At 36.5% G+C, this 20,866-nt stretch overlaps 1 protein-coding gene and 1 pseudogene across 1 annotated transcript; one reads left to right on the top strand and one right to left on the bottom strand.

Moving 5' to 3' along the window:
- The first annotated feature begins 1,950 nt into the window (after positions 1-1,950).
- Positions 1,951-4,008, top strand: LOC111366634 (annotated as a pseudogene).
- A 13,759-nt stretch (positions 4,009-17,767) lies between these two features.
- On the bottom strand, positions 17,768-20,510 carry LOC111366633. Its single transcript, XM_022987347.1, has 2 exons — positions 19,725-20,510; positions 17,768-19,609 (listed from the first exon to the last, which is right to left on the bottom strand). Exons 1-2 carry the CDS (start codon positions 20,508-20,510, stop codon positions 17,768-17,770), a joined length of 2,628 nt encoding a protein of 875 aa, XP_022843115.1.
- Positions 20,511-20,866: the final 356 nt, after the last annotated feature.

Below are 20,866 nucleotides of genomic sequence, written 5' to 3'. Positions count from 1 at the left end.
ATTGCAGCAATATTCAGTTCCATTATCAGATCTGATAGCTTTAATTTTTCTGTCACATTCATTTTCCACGAGCGTCTTAAACTTTTGAAATATACCAGCAACTTGTGACTTCATTTTCAAGAAGTAAACCCAACACATTCTGGTTTTATCATCAATAAAAAGGACAAAGTATCTACTTCCATTCAATGTTGGTACCCTCATTGGACCACACACATCTGAATGTATAAGATCAAGTTTATTTTCTGCTCTCCTAGCTGAGTTTTTGTCAAACGGCAGCCTTGATAATTTTCCTAATTGACAAGTATCACACACACATTCATCCTTACTGATCTTAGGCACATTTTTTACTAGCTCCAAATCATGCATTTGTTCAAGTGACTTGTAGTTAGCATGTCCAAACCGTTTATGCCACAAAGGTGATTCATTCACAGTCCCAATGAGTGCCTGATTTTTCTCATTTCTCAGTTCCAAAGGAAAGCTTCTATGTCTCATATCCACTTTCATCACTTCTTGATTTAATGAATCAAGTATAATACACATATTGTCTTTAAATATAAGCATATGACCTTTCTCGATTAACTGGCCGACACTTATCAGATTCTGATCAATTTTAGGGACAAAAAGAACATCTGAAATATACTTGGTACCTGATGGAGTTTGCACAGAAATTTTGCCTACCCCCTTCACTTCCACATGTTCTCCATTTCCAACTTTCACACTGGACCTGTATGCATTATCTAGCTCAACAAAAATGCTTGAATCTGAGGTCATATGATGAGTACAACCACTGTCCAACAACCAAGATTCATTAGCATTTCCAATTTTTGAACTGATTGCTGAAAACAGATGCTCCTCCAGTTGCTGTGTTTGATCCTCTGCCAACCGTGCTTGCTGTTGTTTCGATTTTTCCTTCGAGTTTTTGCACACTTTTTGAATGTGACCAAATTGTTTACACCCCTTACATTGAACTCCAGGTCTATACCAACACCACTTGGGTGAATGACTAGATTTTTTGCAATGGGGACAAGGTGGATAATCCACCTTTTTATCAGTAGCACTTCTACTGTCATCAGGTCTCCTTCTTCCAGGCTGGTTTTGCTTTACACCATAACTGGTTTGTGCCTTAAATTTTCCTTTAACAAATAAGGCTCCTTCTACCTGTTCCTCTTGCCTCATCAGACGTCTTTGTTCAGTAGCTTGCAATGCATTAACAAGTTCAGCCACAGACATTGAAGACAGATCCCTTGAGTCTTCCAGTGATGAGATTTTAGCTTCAAACTTCTCAGGCAAGCTGATAAGAACCTTTTCCATAATTCTCTTGTCACTTAACTCATCTCCCAAGAGTCTTATTTGATTCACAACCTTCATTAATCTGTCAGAATAATCTTTGACAGATTCATTCTTCTTCATCTTCAGACTCTCAAACTCTCTTCTCAGGTTGAGCACTTTCATTTGTCTTGTTCTTGCATTTCCCCTAAACTCCTCTTGCAACCGATCCCATGCCTCCTTTGCTGTCTCGCATGTGATGATTCTGGTGAAGATTGCATCAGATACGACGGATCGAATGCAAGACAAAGCTTTAAACTTTTTTGCTACCTCCTCACCATGCTGTTTCAACTGAGCAATGGTTGGATTAGCTCTCAATGGTGGAGGTTCTATTCCTGTTTCAGTTATCTCCCACAAGCCATAAGCCTTCAAGTATGCCTTCATTTTAGCAGCCCAAAAATCGTAATTATCTCCTATAAATGCAGCAGGCAATGGTGCTGAGAAACCACTTGAGGTCATCACTCTTGAATCTTCAAATTTACTTGTCTGAGATATCACTGATTAGTTGAACCTTCAACCAGTTTTTTTGCTCCCTTCAAAGACCCTAAAGTGCTCTGATACCACTGTTAGCTTTTCACAGAACGAAGAAGAAGAAAACTATTTTTTCATATAATATGTGACCTTATGTATGAAGATATATTAAGCCATACCTTAGACCACCTAATCTATCAATTACACCCATACTTTGACTTGACAAGGTACTACACTTTGGTGACAAAAATAACCTTCAATAATGTACAAAAATACATAATGGAAATGACAACAAAAGTGACATTATATCAACAATTTTATCCTACAAAGTCAAGGCTATAGCTAAAGGTTACTGCGATTCAGACTGGGGGCATGCTTGGACACAATAGGTTACTGTGTATTAATTGGGAAAGCCTTAAATAATGGAAATCGAAGAAACATGTGGTATCTCGATCTTTTGCCGAAGCGAAATATAGAGCAATGGCAAATCTCTGTTGTGAACTAACTTGACTCAGGTATTTGCTCAAGGATTTAAAGATTGAACACCCTCAAGCAGCAGTCCTATATTGTGACAATAAAGCTACAATTCACATAGCTACAATCCATTTCATGAGAGAACCAAACACATTAAGCTTGACTGCAATTTGGTTCGAGACAAGATACAAGACAGCAGCATCATCACCTAACATGTTCCCAGTGCATCACAAATTGCAGATTTTTTAAACAAGGCTTTAAGTTCGCAAAGTTTTTACTCTTGGTTATCCAATATGGGAGTAATGAACATCTATTCTCCATCTTGCAAGGGACATTTGCACAATCAGCAAGAAACAGGCGAGGATGGACTGATGACAAGGCAGCAATAGAAGAATAGTCTAGAAGAAGATTAGTTAGATTTTTTGTTATTGTATGACTTGTATTGATTCTGTTTTCATAGCTGCTTTTTGTGTAAATTAGTTAGGAAATGATTCCTTTCTTGCTGTATATATACAGGACCACAATTCTATACTTAATACACGATTGAATGAATATATTTTCAGCTTTCTCTCAATTCATCAATATCATAATTTTATTTTTCCAAACTTAACAATTGCCAACTCAAAAAAGCTTTATCTCTACTAAATCGAAGATCAAGAGCATACTCCTCTGCTCCTTGTACTACGAATCATTCATTAAATTGTCTCTTTGATGAAGGTTATCGAGCTGATGTCAATCTTAATGGATTATGACAACATCTTATATGCACACACAAGTACTCTTGTAAGTTCTTTCTCGTTTTTCTCTCAAAATTTTTGTAGTTCTTGTACATGGGACAGTAGTTACTTGCGTATAACTAAGAAATTATGTCTAGATCATTAAATTCTTTAGTCTTTACTGTTGGAATTTAATGTTAAAAAATGCAGAAAGTTCATGTTTATGTCCCGGATATATACAAACAGGGTGAAGCTTCTCCTGTACTAAAAGGTATCCTAAAGCAGCAGATTGGCCATGCAAATGATCGTGAGCAAGCAATCTTAATTCGTGGGGTTCCACCCGAGGCTGTCCGAGTCTTCATTCGTTTATTATATTCTTCCGCCTAACTTTCAATTTCTCGATCTTTTTTCAATGGTATTTTGCATTCATATTAGCTTTACTCTGTGATTTACTAATTTGCAAGTTGTGCTTTCATAGCTACGAAGAAGGAAAAAATGGAGGAATTTTTGCACTTCCTTTATTGGTGTTTTCACATGTATATATAATTCCTCGACTGAAGCGACTGTGTGAGTTGTGGCTAGAGCAGAAATTGTTGAATATCGAGAATGTAATTGATATCTTTCAGAGGGCTTTGCTTTGCGATGCTCCTCTGCTTAGCTTCATTTGCCACCGTTTCATCCTAAGAAATTTCAAACCAGTTTCTGCCTTCGAAGGATGGAAAATAATGAAAATCAGCACCCGAACCTAGGAAAGGAAATTTTCGAGTCTGTAATTTGTGAGGATGTTGTGAGTATTTTCTACAATTCTGCGATTTCTTTCTTGAATTCCATGTTGATCTTTACTCGTTCGGGCGAAAAAGAGAGGACGAGAAATATTAACGAGCGAAAAATTTATCTACAACTATACGAGGCAATGGAAGCTCTTATAAGGGGCTAGAAATGCCTATTCGCCACTTTGCTTGATGTAAGCTGAGAGGTCCCCGGTGGCTGCAACCATTGCAAGAGAATGCGCCTATTATAAATAAAATTGTTTTGACTGCTCAACCCTATCTATCAAGTTATTTTTTCTTCTATTATAAATAAAATTATTGATTTTGACTACCGATGTTTGTACTGTTAAAATGGTAACAAAATGTTAAGTTTCAGAATAATGTTATCTAACCTTGTTATATAACATCAATTTAGATGACGTTTAAGTGATAGACTCAATGAAATATAAAATTAAATTATTCATTTAATAATATATATCATTTAATATCACACTAATGCTAGTGTTTTAATTTCAGTGGTGCAAGATAGCATTACCTTAATGATATATTTGATTGATTTTATTTTTCATGAAAATCAATTTTCAAAAACTAATCATGCAATCATATTTTCCTAAATGACAATGAAAATATTTCTTTAGGAACGTGTAGGTTTTTACTTTTTATTTTTCTAGCAGTTCTCTCTCTCTCTCATCTATCTTTCTCTCTTTCATCTACTCACTAATAAAAGATGGACAAATATAAAATTAAACAAATCAAACACATTTAATTAATAATTTTTTCTTATAACGTATTTTCTTTTCATGTCAATTTCATATTTACAATCAAGCACACCCTATTGAAATAAATGATAACAAAATTTCTATCTTATTTTAATTTTAATTTAAAGAATTGGAAAACTAATTATAAATGTTAAATAATAATTTTTGCTTAAAAATTATTTTCTTTTCATGTAAAATTCATATTTGCAATCAAACACACCATATTGAAATAAATGATTACCAAATTTCCATCTGATTTTAATTCTAATTTAAAGAATTGGAAAACTAATTATAAATTTAAAATCAGTTGCTTTAAAATAAAATGTAAAAAATGAAAAAAGTTTATTATTGAAATAAACTTTATAAAATACGGAATCTCAAAGACTTCCCTCCTATTTCATGCAATTTTCTATTGCTCCCGCCTCTCTTTTACTCAAAAGGGAAGGTTTTTTCAGCATCGAGATAAATTCATTCCGATGATTGTGCTCCGATGAGACCTCCGATCCATCAAATTTCGACGTGTTTCTGTAATTCTTGGTTGATTTCTAGTTTGAGAATAGATGCGTCATTTAAATTGTTACTAACTGCAAATCAAAGTTCAGGAGTTGCGGGATGAAGTGATAAACCACTATGTGAAGATCATCACCAACTTTAAAATCTAGAATTTTCTAGTTAGTGCACCATTGTTCTTAGTTTACCCACATTCCGTTTTATATTATAATACTATTTCATAATCAAAGTATGTCCAAAAGTGTGTAAAATCTATTTCATAAATAAAATAATATCTTTCTTTAAGTCTTAAATTCAACAATTTGGTATCAAAGCAAGGCAGTCGGATTATTTTTTTTGGAGCTTCTTAAGTTCATGCACAAAAGTAGTTTGTGAAACTTTCATAAAACTTGCTTGATTACGAAGAGGTAAATCAAGTCATGATGGACGACTTACAAATGGTAGGCAGAGTAAAGAAACTCAATAATCATAATTATACTACATGACAAACTTGTATGGAGTCATATCTCCAAGGACAAGACTTATAGGAGGTAGTTAGCAGAAGTAACGTAACGTTGCTAGAGAAGGTCAAAGCTTTGAAAAAGTGGAGAATCAAAGCGGGTAACGCTTTGTTCATTATAAAAACAACAATCAAAGAAAAATTGTTGGAGCACATAAGAGACAACACTACATCAAAGGAAGCATGTGACACTTTAACCTCACCATTCTTGAAGAAAAATGATCTGGGCTTGCAGCTTCTGGATAACGAGCCGTTGTCAATTACTCAAGGAAAATTAATGGTAAGTCAATATTTTAATAAAGTTAAATTCCTTTGTCGCGAAATTTCAGAGTTAGATTCTTAAAGTAAGATTTCGAAGTGTCGAATGAGAAGAATGATTATACATGGATTGAGACCTAAATTTAAAAGTTTTATTGCCACAATAGAAGGTTGGCCAAAGCAACCTTCATTAGTTAATCTTAAAAATTTATGAGAAGAATGATTATACATGGATTGAGACCTAAATTTAGAAGTTTTATTGCCACAATATAAGGTTGGCCAAAGCAACCTTCATTAGTTAATCTTAAAAATTTATGAGAAGAATGATTATACATGGATTCAGACCTAAATTTAGAAGTTTTATTGCCACAATACAAGGTTGGCCAAAGCAACCTTCATTAGTTAATCTTAAAAATTTGTTGGCCGAACAAGAAGCGTTAACAGACAAATGTTAAGGGTCTTAATAAAGAAAGAGGAAAAAGAAGCATTATTTAGCTATAAAAATAGAGGTCAATTTCGTCGGCAAAATTATAAAGAATTAAAACAAGGTAAATTTAAAGGACGAACTGAAGGAAGCTACTAGACAAGGAAAGCTTAACAAAATTGTGACAAGAGAGATAAAATATATCAATGATCCAATGACTTGTGTTTGTATGTGAAAAATGAGGTCATTACGCTAGAGATTGTTAGTTTAAAAAGAGTTAGCAAAAGACAATATAGCAACCTCTAACGAGCAAGAGAAGTACAATAGTGAAGAATAATGGAATGCTGAGACAAAGACGACAATAATTGAGTAGATTCAAGAGAAGAAATTAATCTCAAGCATGAAGGATTAATCAGCGTTAGAGGTAGTCTTGCCTAAGCAAATAAATTGTGAAGATGACTGGATTGATGACTTAAAAGAAGTTGCTTGGAGCGATGATCCAGAAGAGGACATCATAGTTCATGAAGAGCCATCTTGGTGGACTTGTAGATGGATTAACTACCAAACTTTGAGCAGGCGTTTGAAGGAGTATATTCTTTGGAGACACCACAGGGGGTGGAGCAAACATTGAAAATGGTGGATGATGCGAACCTAGTTAGGAAGGTCGCTATCGAACCCACAGGAATTGACACCGAATCCCAAGAACTCCCAAAATATGACCAAGGTTTAGGAATCGACCCGCAAAAGTGAACCAAGCAACTGAACGTATATGAAACGAACGATCTTTTAATCACACAATCTTGAAATCTCATTCGGATTTGTGGATTTGAATTCTGAAATAGTGAATTAAGTAACCAAAGGTATATCAAACCAATGACCTCTTATTACACAATAATGAAATCGCACCTGGTAATTTTGAACGCCACAAGAAAATTAATCCCTTGATAAGTTCGACCCTTTCATTGAAGAACAAAGTTTGAAAGAAGAAAATCTCAATAATTCATTATCAAAAGTCTTGTATTACAATATAGAAAAATAAACCTATTTATACTAAAACGTAGAATAAAGTTTAAATGGAATAAAATTTTAGAATACCTTGAAATCTATTAAAATAAAAAATAGAGTCCTAAAATATCTAAATTACCAAAAATAAGAAATTGGACCAAAATAAAACTTCTCCAGATCACATCAGACCCTCCCTCTTCAAGAAGATTTGTCCTTGAATCCTAATCCAAGTTATAGCGTTTACTTTCAATCAACTCAAGCACATGAAATGGCCCATCACCTCTCGGATGCAATTTGGACCTGTTTTGACATTGAACTCTCTTTTGAATGTAGACCCAATCACCCTTACACAGATCAAAGTGTGTATGCCTTGACGGTTTCTCTTTGCCATTTTGTGATGCTCCAAGAATGATTTCAACTGATAAATCACTGTTCATTTTCCATGGTTTACTTGGCCTAGGTGATGTTGACAATATTACTTCCACTAGATGCATGTTTCCCAACATATCGACTTTGTAGCTCAACTCCTTGCATATTAATTCCTTCCATTGCTTTTTAAATTCCTTCGTCTCCTTAGGGATAACAAAATCAATCTTCAGTAATATAGTGATGTCCAAACTAGGATGTGGTTGTTGTTGAATTGTATCCACCATTTGATAATTAATGCCCTGACTGTAAGGGATTCCAATATGATTAATTTCTGGAATCGAATCTTCGTTAACCTGCAAAATAGAATTAGCAAAAATAGGAAGGAAAGCGTTAGTGTTCGTCAACGCCTTCTCAATTTTAACCTCCTCTTCATGCAAGTTCACTCCCAACTCCTTCTTTACCTCCAAAGACTCTTTCTTCACTTTCATCCCGTGACTCCACTTCTATTTTAACCACTTCGCCATTTTTGATTTCACCCCCGACTTTCTTTTCACTCATTTGTGGCTCATCTTTTTTTTCCTCACAAACTACCACCTCAATATTTTCCTTTTTTCTCTCTTGCTCCTTTCGTCCCTTCGGATGATCAATTTGAGACCTAATAATGTCGAGAATATCGGAGAATTCCCATTTATAATCCATCCTAGTCCTCTTGCTTGATGTACTACCCGCACACTTCGCACTAGGTGTTTTCCTTTCCACTGGATAATCATCTCCGTAGCATCTCTTAGGCTTCTCCCTAAATTCGACTTCTCACCAATCTCTCCTATAATAATTTGTATCCCTTCTCCCATGTCTATCGCCTCTATTTCTCGATTCCCATACTTCATCAATACCACAACCATATCCATATGTATCACAATTTTTTATCCTAGGTTCTCGTCTCCTCACATTGATTCCTATGAATTTTTTTTCAATTTTGCATCAATCCTATCCACCTTATTCCCCATATTCTCAAGCATCTTGTCAAATCTCCGAATAAAATTTTCTACATTTTTTTGACTCTTTTTTTCCCCTTTTTTTGACTCTTTTGTTTTCTTCTTCTTCTTCTTCTTCTTTTTTTCATTTTTTTTACCTCAAAATTTTTTTCAGGTACTGTACGGACGTGAACAGTACCTCGTGAAACAGTAAAAATTTTTTTTGGAAAACTTGATGACGAATCAAGGATTCAACAAAAACTGAAAATTACAAGAACATCAATAACATAAAGAAAATGAGAAAAAACAAAAGGACTCAACAAAAATAAAATAAAAACTGGATATTTCCTTGATTTGGTGCCTTAACTCTGATACCAAATGATGTGAACCCGGTTAGTAAGGTTGCTATCGAACCCACAGGAATTGACACCGGATCTCAAGAACGCCCAAATACGACCAAGGTTTACAAATCGACCCGCAAAAGTGAACCAAGCAACCGAATGTATATGAAACGAATGACCTCTTAATCACACAATCTTGAAATCTCATCCGGATTTGTGGATTTGAATTTCGAAATGGTGAATTACGCAACTAAAGGTATATTAAACCAATGACCTCTTAATTACACAATAATGAAATCACACCCGGTAATTTTGAACGCTACAAGGAAATTAATCCCTTGATAAGTTTGATTCGTTCATTGAAGAACAAAGTTCGAAAGGAGAAAATCTCAATAATTCATTGTCAAAAGTCTTGTATTACAATGTAGAAAAATAAACATATATATACTAAAACCTAGAATAAAGTTTAAATGGAATAAAATTTTAGAATACCTCGAAATGTATTAAAATTGGAAATAGAGTCCTAAAATGTCTAAATTACCAAAAATAAAAAATTAGACCAAAATAAAACTTCTCCAGATCACATCAGTGGATTTGCTAGATTCAGAGGAAATGGAAGACAAATTGGAAGTAGATATCATAGAAGCGCAACGAAGTCCCAAGAAAACAAAAGATGCACAAGGATCAAGTGATGAGAAGAAATCTATTAGTGTAATGCAAAATTCTTGGCTAACAGATGTACATCAGATAACACCAGGTGAGATTAAGTCAAGTCAACAACAAGAGATCAAGGTACGTACAAATTCACGACCACAAATAAGGAAGTCGAAAAGATGTGAGAAATCAAGTATCAATTATCCCAATTTAGAAATTGATGGAGGATAAAGTATGGAAAAGCCATATATATTTGAAGAAAAAGATGATCGAATAAAAGATTGAACACTTCAAAATTCGTCGAGGCAAAATTGAGCATGACGAAAAAGAAAAGAGTTAAGATGAAAAGTAGTTGTTGAAGGGGAGAATTGAACATCACCAACTTTAAAATCTAGAATTTTCTAGTTAGTGCACCATTGTTCTTAATTTACCCACATGTAGTTTTGATGTGAACCCGCATAGCAACGGCGGCTACGAAACCCACATCTAGATTGAAACCAAATCCCAAGAAAGCCAATAAGTCAAGGTTTTGGATTTGACCCAAAAAACGATGAATTAATTAACTAACAAACGATGGATTTGTCGACCTCTTGATTACACAGTTTATGAATCTCACCCAGATTGTGAACCCACAAGAATTCACACATGATAAGTTCGAAAATTTGTTCAAATAATATCAAAGGATTTTTGAAGCCAAAAGCCTCTCGAGAATCTCTCTATTACTTCATAATGAAAAGTATTGTCTTACAATAAGAAATAACAAACGTATTTATACCAAACTCATGAAACCCTAGTTGACACAAAAATAAAGTCTAAAATTAGAAGATACCATAATATTAAAGTTTTAACTTAAATTATAAGATTATGTGAAATTGGAAAATTCACGTCACAAAACTCTACTCTGCGGTGGCGGTTATAAGCCATGCAGTCGCATAGAATAAAATTCAGCTTTTAGTTTTGTCTTGGAAACATGCTATGCGGTCGCATGCCTTTAAAGCTATGCTATTGCATAGCTTAAATTTCAACTCCAACCTTTTCATGTGTAGAATTTCTTGATGATTCCGGATTGTACTCATGGACGAAAATTCGACACCCGAGCTGAAAGTTATGCTTGTTTTAATCCATTCTGCTCATTTTTCCATATATCGTCCAAAACTTTGAATCTAACACAATTAACATGATTTCGCCTTCATGACTAGCATGTAAGTTGTTTGGCTTGTCAACTTTAACATTTTGTATGCCATAGTTCGATCAAGTAATTGGACGGCTTTTTAGCTCTTCGAGGTCTCAAACTTAGCTCGTTTCTTGGTCTAAACTTTATCTCGACATTCCTCACATACTTAATAATTTCTACCCCCTTGGATTACATCATCCCCTCTCTCTTCGAAAGGACTCGAACTCGAATCCGTGCCCAAGTTATAGCCCTTATCTTCAATCATGGCAAGCACATGGAATGGTCCATCTCCTCTCGGATACAATTCGGACTTCTTCTAAATTCGTATCGCCTCTTTCTTACGTGAGCCTAATCACTATCACCTAGGTCAAAATCTTCACGCCTCAAGGGTTTCCTCATGCAAGCTTGTGATGCTTCAAGAACAATCTCCTTTAGAAAGTCATTGTGCATCCTCATATCCTATCCTGCTTGGGTATTTGTAGTAATGACACTGCACATGGATTTATGTTTCCCCTCAAATCACCTTTGTCTTTCAACCCTCTGCATGTGAATTCTTTCTATTACCTTTGAAGCTTCTTCGTCTCCTTAGGGATCACAAAGTCAACCTCCGATAAGAAAGAGATTTACAAACTTTGGTAGGGTTGGTTAGTTTCATCCACAACTTGATGCTCAATGCTTAGATTGCATGGTATCCCAATAGGCTTGTCTTATGGACCAAGTCTTTGAAATCCCATAAGAAAGAATTACCAAAGCTATGGAGGGAATTGTTAGTTCTCACTAAAGCCCTCTCAACTTCACTATCTTTTTTATGTAAGCTCACTCCTAACTTTTCTTTTCTCTCTGAAGACTCTAATTCTTTTTCCTCTTATGATTTCACCTTTCTTTTAGCCACCTTCTCCACTCTCATTATTATTCTCTATTTCTTTTCTTCCCTGTAACTTTACTCATTTTTTCTCTCACTCAGCCACCTCACTAATCTCTATTGCTCTCTTATTGTGGAAGATCTATCTCGCTCTTTTCTCTCATTATTTCCTCTTTCTCACCATTTAATTTAAGTTGATCTTCATACCCCTGTTGTGGTGTCTGCGACGCAAGAATAATAGGTATCCCATCCTTAGTAAATTTGTACCTATTTTTTATTCCATCGCCTTCCTATCATATTGTCATGGCCTTTCCAACAAAATGTGACAAGCATGCATAGGAACTACATCACACAACACTTTATCATGGTACCTTCCAAGTGAGAAACTTATCAACACTTGCCTACATACCTTAACCTCTCCACATTCATCTAACCACTGCAATTTATAAGGTTTACGACGTTTAATCGTATTCAATCCTAATTTTTCCACAACTGTAGTGCTAACAATGTTAGTGCAACAATCTCTATCAATAATCAAACTACATACCTTTTTTTTTTTGACATGGCACTTAGTTTGAAAGATCTTCTCTTATTGCTCCACATCACCACTCTGATTGGTGTATTGATAGCATGCCTAACAATAAGTGTTTCTCCCATGACCTAGTTATCAACTCCATCGTATTTTCTAGAATCCTTTCTGAACTCTTCTTTATGCCTATCTCTCATATCAATACCATCTCCAACATGATATATACCTCTTCTTTAAGCCTAGCTCCCCTATTTCTCATTCTCCATAAATCAGCCTCAAATAATGCATTTTCATCACTGTCATTGCCATCTCTATACATAACATGAATTCCCATCCTAAGCTCCCGTCTATCTCGCCTCCTCACATTGGGCACTTCTGCACTTGCCCCCATGAAGGTTAGTAAATTTTATGTTGAATCGATCTAGTTTGTCTCTCATATCCTCACACAACTTGTCAAGCCGTCATATCACCTCTTCCTATTTTGTTGCTCTGATTTTGGTTCCTGCGTGAATTTGACTCTTTTTTTTTTTTTTTTTACTCTTTTTTACTTTTGATGGGAACCCAAGTAGTAACGACGGCTACGAAACCCACAACAAGATTAAGACAGGATCTCAGGAATGCCAATGAACAAAGTTTTGGATTTAACCCACAAAAGATGAACCAAGCGACCAATAATTGAATAAATTATCGACCTCTTGATCACACGATTTATGAATATCATTCGGATTCGTGAACGCCAAAAGATTGTTAATCTTGATAAGTTTGAATTGTTCAATTAATAACAAGAAAAGTGGAAGCAAACAAGCCTTTTAGTTATTTCTCAATATCAAAGTCTTTTAAAATTAAAATGAATGTAATAAGTCCTATTTATATTAAACCCAAAAAATATGGTAAAATGGAATAAAAGACTTAAAAATATAAAAAGTTACCAAAAATGAAGAATCCTAGCTAAAATAAAAGTCTCGCGAAATTTGGAAACTCTGTTTCTCGAAAACCATTATGCGGTCACATAGTGTTACTACATGCGGTTGCATAGAAGATAAGATTCAGCCTCTTCTACTCATGGTAGGTATGGGATCGCAGGTGACTAGTAACTATGCGGTGGCATAGTTAGCAATTTCAAATTCTTCGTCCATTGCTCGAATCAAGTTGAACCACCTCATTTTGGTTTCCATGCCCAACATGGAACTTGGCCTTTAGCTTGCTATCTTCAACCTCAATTCCATAGCTTGAACAATTAATTTTATAGCTTTATTAACTCCATTTGGTCTTGGACTTGTCTTTAACCTCGTCTTGACTTGCTCCGAACCTTTGGAACTTTGATTCCTACCTCGAATCACATCATCCTCTCTCTCTCTTTGAAAGGATTCGTCCTTGAATCTGGAACTTCAAGATCACCATGGTATCCATTACCTTCAATCTTTACAATGTCATGAAATGGACCACTTCCTTTCGGGTGCAACTTTAATCTCTTTTGCAAGCGAACGCGGCCCTTTCCCTAAGCATCTAAACCCAATTTCCTGGCTTGAATATGTTGCGCTTTTTTTATTTGCCACCTTGGGATGAACACAAATCTATTTCTAGCCTTCCATCTGCTAGACCTGCTAGACCATGATCCAACCCTTGCTTGGGATGTTGATATTCCGCAATGTCATAGTTAAATGTTTATTCTTCTATGCTCCATAGGTGTTCCAATTGCAATACATCAATTGGATACTAAAATGGTGATATCCCCTTCAGAAAGTCTCCATGCAATAAGTTTTCATGTTCCTGCATCAACGAGCTATTCAAACTAGAGAGAGATTTGTTAGTCTTCACCGAATCACTCTCAACCTTTTTCTTTTCTGCATAGAAGGCCACGTTGCATTTTTCTCTATGCTCAGAATATTCTCTTTCTTTTCTCTCTTGTAGCTCTACTATGTTTTTCTCTCACTTAGCCGCTTCGCTATTTTATCTCGAACTCTTCTTTTGCCTCTCTTTGTCTTTTGCTCTTTTCCTCACCTCTCAATTTCATTTGTGAAAAACCTAACGTTCGACCCAACTAACACCTAGAGGGGGGGTGAATAGGTGTTCATGCGGAATTAAAAAACTTATCAATTAATTCGTGCAACAAGTCACAAGAATTAAAGTTTGTCCAGATTCATTCACATGTCTTAATTACCTATGTTGAATTACCGGTAACAATAAATAAATTAAAGCAATAAAAGAACACAACGAATGTTGACGGAGAAACCCCAACTGGGTAAAAACTCCGGGCACAAGCCAGTAGAGATCCACTATTTGTAGAAGGTAACTTACAGTACGTCAGAACAATTGATCCCCTCAATTTTCTGACCTCCTTACTGTTTGAGAACAAGACTCTCCTGGATCTAGCAGATCTGTGCTACCATCTCAGCCTTGTGTGACTTCTACTTCCCGTGAATCGTCAAGCACTCCCGCTCTTCAAGCAAGTTCTTCCCGGATCTTCAATCTGAGGATCTTCTGGAAGTTTTATAGGATTTAGAGAAGGTGGTGTTTTGGTGTTTCAGGGTGTGATGTTTTTCTGCAAAAGCCAAGGATTTTTAATCTGAAAAGTTTAGAAGATTGTTTGGCTTTTTGAACCTTGGTGTGAAAGATATAAAGGATTAATCTCCAAGGAATATGAAAGATTAAAGAAAAGTTTTTCAACAAAAGCTTTTCGAGAATTTTGATCTCCAAGGATTTTAGAGAGAATCAATAATATGGCTTCAATGTGTATTTCCTCGATGTACAACTCGAAGGAGACGAATGGTAATTATAGGGCTCAACATATGGTCTTGTGGCGCGTCAAAAATTCGCGAGCTTTTAAATTTAATGTTGCCCAGATAAATAGGTCGCTCGTGCGAGGGACCAGCGTGACTCGAGCGACGTCCACTTCGCTCGAGCGACCTGCTGGCGAGGCTCTAGCGACAGTGGTTCTGCAATCGTGGCTCGAGCGAGATCATGGCGTGACTCTAGCGAAATCTCGCGCCGTTTGCAACTTCGAGGCATCCATCACAACCCTAGACCTAGCCTTCAACACTTTGATTAATTGCAACTCAAGTCCCTGAACTATTGGACATTTGACACTTTGGTCCTTGACCTTACAATTATGACATTTTAATACTTGACTTTACAATTATTACATTTTGGTCCTTGGTTACAGATTTGCCAATTACATATTTCCTAACAAACTTCCCCTTTGGCATTCTGTATATGTTGCTGAAAATAGATCAATTTTATATCACCCTTCGATTTGAATTAGCAAAAGCAATCTTTCCTTGTATAATATGGATTTTTACTAAATGAAAGAACTTTTCAAACTAATTGATAGTTATTCCCTAGTTGCACCCAAAATGTGTTATAATTTACCAAATCACGTGTTTATATTTTTGGAATATCACATGTAGACTTTTTTTGGGGGGAGGAGGGGAGAATCACTCGGTGCGAGGCCTCCCTTGTGAGGTCAGGGCATAGTTACCAACGAAAGGAGAATCCACAAATGAAATTCTTGCTATGTTAAATATAATGTTATGTTCTGCTTAATGTTTCACACTCGGCACTCGCATATCACATTTTGTAATATTACGTTTAACAGGCCAACTAAGGGTGAATCCAGCATCAATGTTGAACTAGGGGCGGAGGTTGACTTTGACCATTGGCCGTCGACAATCAACGATTATAAAATCCTGCTCCGACCGACGGGGCAGTCGTTTTATTAACTTTCCAGGCACGCAAGATACGTAACCCCGTACCCAATCACACAACCACAAACTAGGTAACATCCCGAACAATATGAAACAAATGGCATGCAAATCGGATTTACGGAATGCAAGAACCAACGCGATGAACCTCGATGAAAAACATAACTAACACAAGCAAAATTTCAACACAATTCTCACAATGCCATGGAAAATATAAATCCAACGTGAAACAAACTTCATGGCAACGATGCTAAACAAGATATAGCCCAAGAATTTACGTAATAGAAGCAAAGAATCACGCAAAATGCAAAGAATTGAGGAAAAGAAAAAAAAACGAAAAAAATAAAAACATGGAAAGTTTACCTCAATTGAAGTTCAAAAATGGAATTTTGATGTTGAAATGATCTGTAATAACGTCGTAACACTCAATTAACAATATGAACAGAAGAAATTCCAGAGGATTGTATGAAATTTGTGAAGAACTTGGAGAATTTTCAAACTGGAAACGCGAGAAATGAAGTTATAGTTCAAAACCTTGCACTGTCGCTCGAGCGAGGTTTAAGCGAGCCTCGAGCGAGAGTGAATCTGCTATTATCGCTCGAGCGAGGTATGGAGCGAGCCTCGAGCGAAAATGCAACTTTCAAAAATAGCACAAAAATTTTGAATTCTTTAAAATATGGCATAACACTCTGAAAATTATGAAAATAGTCCTAAGTAACAAAATTTTAACGATGTGTAGCAAAATATGCAATCGAGCCCAAACATACCATGAAGACACAAACCCAATACACAGCATATAGACAATTCGTAAGTCCACACATAGATCAAATAACTCGTGGAGGAAAGTGTATACAAAGCATCACGTGAAACGTGCTACGTAGTCCATGCAAGTTAGACTCAAAACCTTAAATTAGTGAGAAAGGACACGTGAAAACAACACAACAAAGGTATGTGTCGACCAAGTGACAGTCAAATCCAATGCCACGAGGACCTATATCAAATAATTCGATTGTCACACTTTTACTCCCCCTAACTGAAAGATCTCATTTTTTTTTAACACGCGAACATAAGTGCAATGCTATCCTCATTAGGCGACAGAGATGACCCCTGTAACGAACGTTGGGCCGGTGACTCCCAAGCCAGACGACCTTAGGGCACCAGGTTAAAAACCCCTCGGGCTTAATAGTTTGAGTCAAATAGGCCCCAAACATAGCACAAGTTCGACAATATACAATAAACGTGGGGAAAGACATTATGATTAGGTGACACTCGTCCTAGATCAAGTCAAATGGACACACAACCCCAATCATAGTAGACCACCATCCCAAGTCTCACCCATGCGGTCAAGACTCATTTACAGGACTACGGTGTGCACTGTGCAAAGGTGAATGACGAGCCATATACCCAAAACTCCACAGACAAAGTGAACTTAGATGGAACCTCAGAGTCGTACATATGATGAATAAAAGAGTACGAGTCTAAATGCACATGTCAGAGTCAAAGCATATAAGGCACACACATAATCAAAACCCCAATCAAATTTTTTTTTATTTTATTGAAACAAACAAATAAAACTCGCATTATATTGATACAGACAAATAAAACTCGCAAACTAAGACTAAACAAACACACAAACATGCAACACATATGCAATGTGATGAAGGTATGAATGTGTATGAACACATGATCAAATAAGTGAACTAACACCTACAGCCGACCGAAGCGATTCGAACCTCAACCCATCTAGCGGTTTTGTAAGTAGGTCAGCCAATTAATTTTCAGTAGACACATGGTCAAGGGAAACAACTTGTGATTCAACCAGCTCTCGAATGAAATGATGTCGTATATCGATGTGTTTTGTACGAGAGTGCTAAATGGGATTCTTAGAAATGTTAATCGCACTTGTATTATCACAAAAGATAGTCATAGTCCCTTGACTAATCCCATAATCACTAAGCATTTGTTTCATCCAAAGAAGCTGAAGCCATATCCTGAAGGACACGATTCTTCCTTTCAACCACCCCATTTTGTTGCGGAGTGATAAGGGAAGAGGATTCCTGCATTATCCCTTCATCCATACAAAAACTCTCAAGGTTGAAGTTCTCAAATTCTTTTCCATGGTCACTACGCATCCTAGACACTTTGAGATTCAGTTCATTGCTAAGCCGTTTACACAGAGACTTAATAAGGTCACAAGCATCAGATTTTTCCCTAAGCAACTCTATCCAAGTAAATCTCGAAAAGTCATCTACAACGACAAGGATGTAGCGCTTACCACCTAAACTCTCGGTCCTAGAGGGTCCCATTAAATCCATGTGAATCAATTCCAGTGGTCTTTTGGTCAGAATTTTAGTGGTCTTCTTATGGCTCCCCTTAAGTTGTTTACCTAGTTGACATGGTCCACACACAGCATTTTTGCTAGGTCCTAACTTAGGCAGGCCATCTACCAATTCTTTCTTAGACAATTGTTCAAGACTCTTGTAATTCAAATGACCTAATCTTTTATGCCAGAGCTCACTTACATCAATTTTAGCGCTCCTACACACATAGTTAGAATTAGGTAGTACCCCATAACAATTGTCGGATGTTCTAACCCCTTCAAGGACTACCCCACCGGATGAATCATATACGGTACATCTCTTCTGCACAAAACTAACCTCAAAATCATCATCACAGATTTGACTGATGCTTCGCAAATTTGATTTTAAACCTTCCACATATAGCACATTAGAAATCACAGGCAAACCAAGCATTTGTACGGTACCTTTGCCGAGAATAGGTGCAAAGCCCCCATCTCCAAAAGTAACCATACCACCATTACATTCATCAAGAGTAGTAAACAAAGATTTATTACCACACATATGCCTAGAACATGCACTATCCAGGTACCACATATTAGAATTTTGAGCTTTTAATGCAACATTAGCAACAAGGCATTTCTCTTGACCTGATAGTCTATCTAAATCACCCTTTTTGACCCAAATCCTTTTAGGCGACAAGTTACTCTTAGTTAGCTTAGTAAGCATCTCAGTCAGATGACTAACCTGATTAGACAGAAAGCTAACCTGACTAGGAATGTTTTGACTTCTACGCTCATTGCCTAACTTGTAACATCTAGGCCTAATGTGTCCTAGAGCACCACAGTGGTGGCAGGTGGGAATAAACCTAGGCCCAAAAGTACGTGTCTGAGGGTACCTGGTCCTAATGTTCCTACGTGATTGATGACTTTGTTCCCTAGGAATGCTCTTACCCTTACTTGGACTCCTAACCGTATTAGGCTTAGAGGCAGCCACGAAGACAGTCTTAGATGGTCCAGCAATAGTTGTATTACCCTCAACATATCCTAGACCTCTCTTGTCTCCCACTGGCTTATTCATTCCCAATAGGTTATCTAATTTCTTAGTTCCACTAATGAACGTCTGAAGATGGGCATTAGATTTTTCCAATTCACTAGTCAAACTCTTAACCTTGTCTTCCAATTTCTCATTGACACACTTCAATTCACTACCGCTCTTAAGTGACTCCTGAAGCTTACCACCCAGTTTCTCTTTTTCCCTTTCAAGTTCGTCAAGCTTTTTAAGTAGGGATTTATTGACCTTCTTTATTTTAAGACTTTCTTTAAATAGTTGTTGATATGCTTCTTGTAGGTCTATGTCATCCTCATCCTCATTCTCATTAACAGAATTATCATTTGATTGCTCTTCCTCAACCTTATCACTTTCCTTATCAGACTCACTCTTAACAGTAGCCACAAATGCCATATAATTTCCTTCATCATCACTACTGGAGGATTCCTGCCTATCACTGGTCTCAGATTCATTATCAGTAAGTGAGACAACTAAGGCCTTACCTTTCCCTTTTCTTTGATTTTTCTTATAGACCTATTCCTTGACACTCATGGCATCTAACCAAACGTGGCTTCTCACTAGACCCCTTATTGTTATCTTTCTCAATTTTATCTTTTGTGAATCTGCTAGGGGCTCCATTCTTTCTATCCTGAGGCTTTCTCCTATTGTTGAGGACTTTTTGGAATTTCTTGACAAAGTATGCGATTTCCTCATCCCTAAGTGACTCAGTGTCAGACAATTCACCTTCTTTATTGGATTTTAGGGCTATGGATTTTCCTTTCTTGTGTTGTGAGAGAGTAAGTTCATAGGTTTGCAAGGATCCTACCAATTCTTCGATCTTAACTTCATCTAGGTCCTTACTTTCCTCAATAGCAGTGACTTTAGGCCTAAATCTCTCAGGTAGGGATCTAAGTACCTTTCTCACTATCTTGGTCTCGGGAATTCTCTCACCTAGGTTGAAACTCGAGTTAACTATGTCATTTAGCTTAGCGTAAAACTCATCAAATGTTTCATCATCTTTCATTCTCACTTCTTCAAACCTAGAAGCTAGCATTTGCAGTTTTGAGTTTTTTACTATTTTAGTTCCCTCATGTGTTGTTTCGAGAATGTCCCAAACCTCTTTAGCAGTTTCACACATAGAGACTCGCCTAAACTCTTCTGGTGATAGTGCCATGAATAATGCATGAATTCCCTTACTATTCCAGTTACATGCAGCTAACTCATCTTTAATCCATAATGATATGTCAGTAAGATGAATGTTTCCTGATACGATACTAGAGGGAGGTTTCCAACCATTTTGAACACTAATCCACACATGCTCATCTAATGATTTGAGGAATGCACGCATTCTAACTTTCCAATACGCATAATTACTTCCGTCGAAAAACGGAGGTACAGACAGTGATTGACTCACCTAAACAGCTATGGGTCAGGATTCGAGATTTCGCTCTGATACCACTTGAAAAACCTAACGTTCGACCTAACTAACACCTAGAGGAGGGGTGAATAGGTGTTCTTGCGGAATTAAAAACTTTCTGAATAATTCATGCAATAAGTCACACAAATTATAATTTGTCCATATTAATTCATGTGCTTTATCTACCTATGTTGGATTACCATTGACAAATAAATAAATTAAAGCGGTAAAAACACAATAAACATGTTGACGGAGAAACCCAACTGGGTAAAAACTCCGGGCACAAG

The sequence above is a fragment of the Olea europaea genome, chromosome 18 (assembly GCF_002742605.1).
Source record: "Olea europaea var. sylvestris chromosome 18, O_europaea_v1, whole genome shotgun sequence".
Taxonomy (NCBI): Eukaryota; Viridiplantae; Streptophyta; class Magnoliopsida; order Lamiales; family Oleaceae; genus Olea; species Olea europaea.
Note: the sequence above shows the minus strand (reverse complement) of the source record. Positions and strands in the feature narration are given on the sequence as shown.